This window comes from Emiliania huxleyi (genome assembly GCF_000372725.1).
Source record: "Emiliania huxleyi CCMP1516 unplaced genomic scaffold EMIHUscaffold_280, whole genome shotgun sequence".
Taxonomy (NCBI): Eukaryota; Haptophyta; order Isochrysidales; family Noelaerhabdaceae; genus Emiliania; species Emiliania huxleyi.
In genome coordinates, this window is record NW_005199925.1 from 163576 (window position 1) to 165419 (window position 1844).

At 69.7% G+C, this 1844-nt stretch overlaps 1 protein-coding gene across 1 annotated transcript in view; it reads left to right on the forward strand.

Moving 5' to 3' along the window:
* Nucleotides 1–1768, forward strand: part of EMIHUDRAFT_469407 (hypothetical protein) — a gene marked incomplete at its 3' end in the record, with an annotated part of 3452 nt that extends 1684 nt beyond the window's left edge. The window contains exons 3-8 of the mRNA XM_005776255.1: nucleotides 140–258; nucleotides 344–427; nucleotides 571–635; nucleotides 708–727; nucleotides 915–1468; nucleotides 1534–1768. Of these exons, the coding sequence (XP_005776312.1) occupies nucleotides 140–258; nucleotides 344–427; nucleotides 571–635; nucleotides 708–727; nucleotides 915–1468; nucleotides 1534–1768 (1077 nt within the window). The remainder of the gene's footprint in view (nucleotides 1–139; nucleotides 259–343; nucleotides 428–570; nucleotides 636–707; nucleotides 728–914; nucleotides 1469–1533) is intronic.
* Between the last annotated feature and the right edge of the window lie 76 nt (nucleotides 1769–1844).

Here is a 1844-nt window from a genome sequence, read left to right on the forward strand (position 1 = left end):
GCTGTCGGCGGGAACGGAGGCGGCGCCTTCTGTCCTTCGCTGGCAGAGCACGAGCGTGCGGTGCTCTGGGGGGTATGGGGTCGGGTCCGGGCTTGGGGAGACGGGTCCCTCGCCTGAGCCTTGGAGCCTTGCGGTGCAGGTGCTGCAGAGAGGGGCGGCGCTGCTCACGGGAGTGTGTGAGCTGTGCGCCGCCGTCGCGGCGCCCTCCGCGCTGCCGCGTGCGCACCGGCCCCACTCTGCGACGCGCGAGCCCAACGGGTGCGGCGGCAGCCCCTCCCGGGAGGAGCTGCTCCTGTGATCAGCCATTCCTTCCTTGGTCAGCCATCCCTTCCTCGTCACTCAGGTCGAGCAGCAGCCCTCCCGCGCCGGAGGAGGTGGCTGCGGTCGCGCAGGCGCTGCAGCTCCTCTCGTGCTGGGTCGCGGGCCGGTGCTGGCTGGGCAAGCTGCTCGCCGAGCTACAATTTAACAGTTAATTAACAGTTAAGTAATAACTAATTAGGTGCTGGCTGGGCAAGCTCCTCGCCGAGCTACAATTAACAGTTAATTAACAGTTAATTAATAACTAATTAGGTGCTGGCTGGGCAAGCTCCTCGCCGAGCGGGCGGAGCAGGTCTGGGACACGCTGCACGCGCGTGGTGGCGAGATACAGCACCTAATTAACAGTTAATTAATAACTAATTAGGTCTGGGACACGCTGCACGCACGCGGTGGCGCGCGGCTCGACGCGGCGAGATACAGCCGAGATATCGCCGAGATATCGCCGAGATATAGCCTAGATGCAGCCGAGATAAGCCGAGAGCTGTAGCGGCTCGACGCGGCGCGCTCTCAGGCTTCTCGTGCGACGTCCCTTGAAGAGCTTTCTCCCCCTGAGCCCTCTCGGACCCGTCCTGAGCCCTCTCGGACCCGGGGCGCAGGCGCTCATCCTCTCTCGCGAGGCTGTGCGCGCAAACTTCGCCGCCAGCAAAACCATCGACGCGCTCAGCCGGCACAAGGCGGCGGCGGTGCATTTGCTCGCGGCGGCTCGCGCGAAGGCGACGGCTGCCGAGACCGTCGCGGGGGGCGTCCCGGCGGCGTCGCTGCACCCGCTGCCGCGACTGGCGGCGGAGGTGGCTTGGGACGCAGAGACGAGGCCGCAGCCGGACGCCCAAGGAGCAAGGGCCGAGCCGGTAGCGGCTGGGGAGGCTTGCGCCGCCGCCACTGCTTCGGCCTCTCCTGCCGTTGCCGTCGCCGCTGCTGCCACCGCCGCTGCCACCGCCGCTGCCACTGCTGCTGCGACGGCGGCCGCCGCCGAGGCTGCGCGCGCCGTGGAGGAGGTAGAGGTTGCTGTAGAGCGGCGGCGTGCAGCCGTGGTGAGGGCGCGCGCGGTGGTGTCGCTGCTCGAGGCTGCGGTCGGGCTCGGCGACGCGATGCTCGGCGAGCTCGCGGGAAGGCAGCGGCGCGGCGCCGCTGTCTTCGCCGTCGCGTCGCGGTGCAGCTGGGAGGGGCTGCGGCCTCCTCTCCCCATCTCTCACCACGTCTCCCCATCTCTCGAAGGTGCGGATGGGAGGGGCTGCGCCCGAGCGGCGCGGCGCTGCTCGAGCAGGTCGAGCTGCTGCAGGAGCGCGTGTCGGCGATGCGCAGCGAGCGGAGCGGCGTGCTGGCCCGGCTCGGCGCTTGCTTGCCCGAGGCGTCTCTCTCCGCGCTGCTGCAGCAGGAGCGGGCGCAGCTGCGGCTGCTCGGCGCGGCAGCTGAGGCGCCTCCCTCGCCCTGCACACTCGCCTCCCTCCCCGTGCACACGCGCCTTGCTTCGAGGAGGCCGCCGCCGCCTGGAGCTGCACCGCGACGGGGGGGCGAAGACGGCGGCG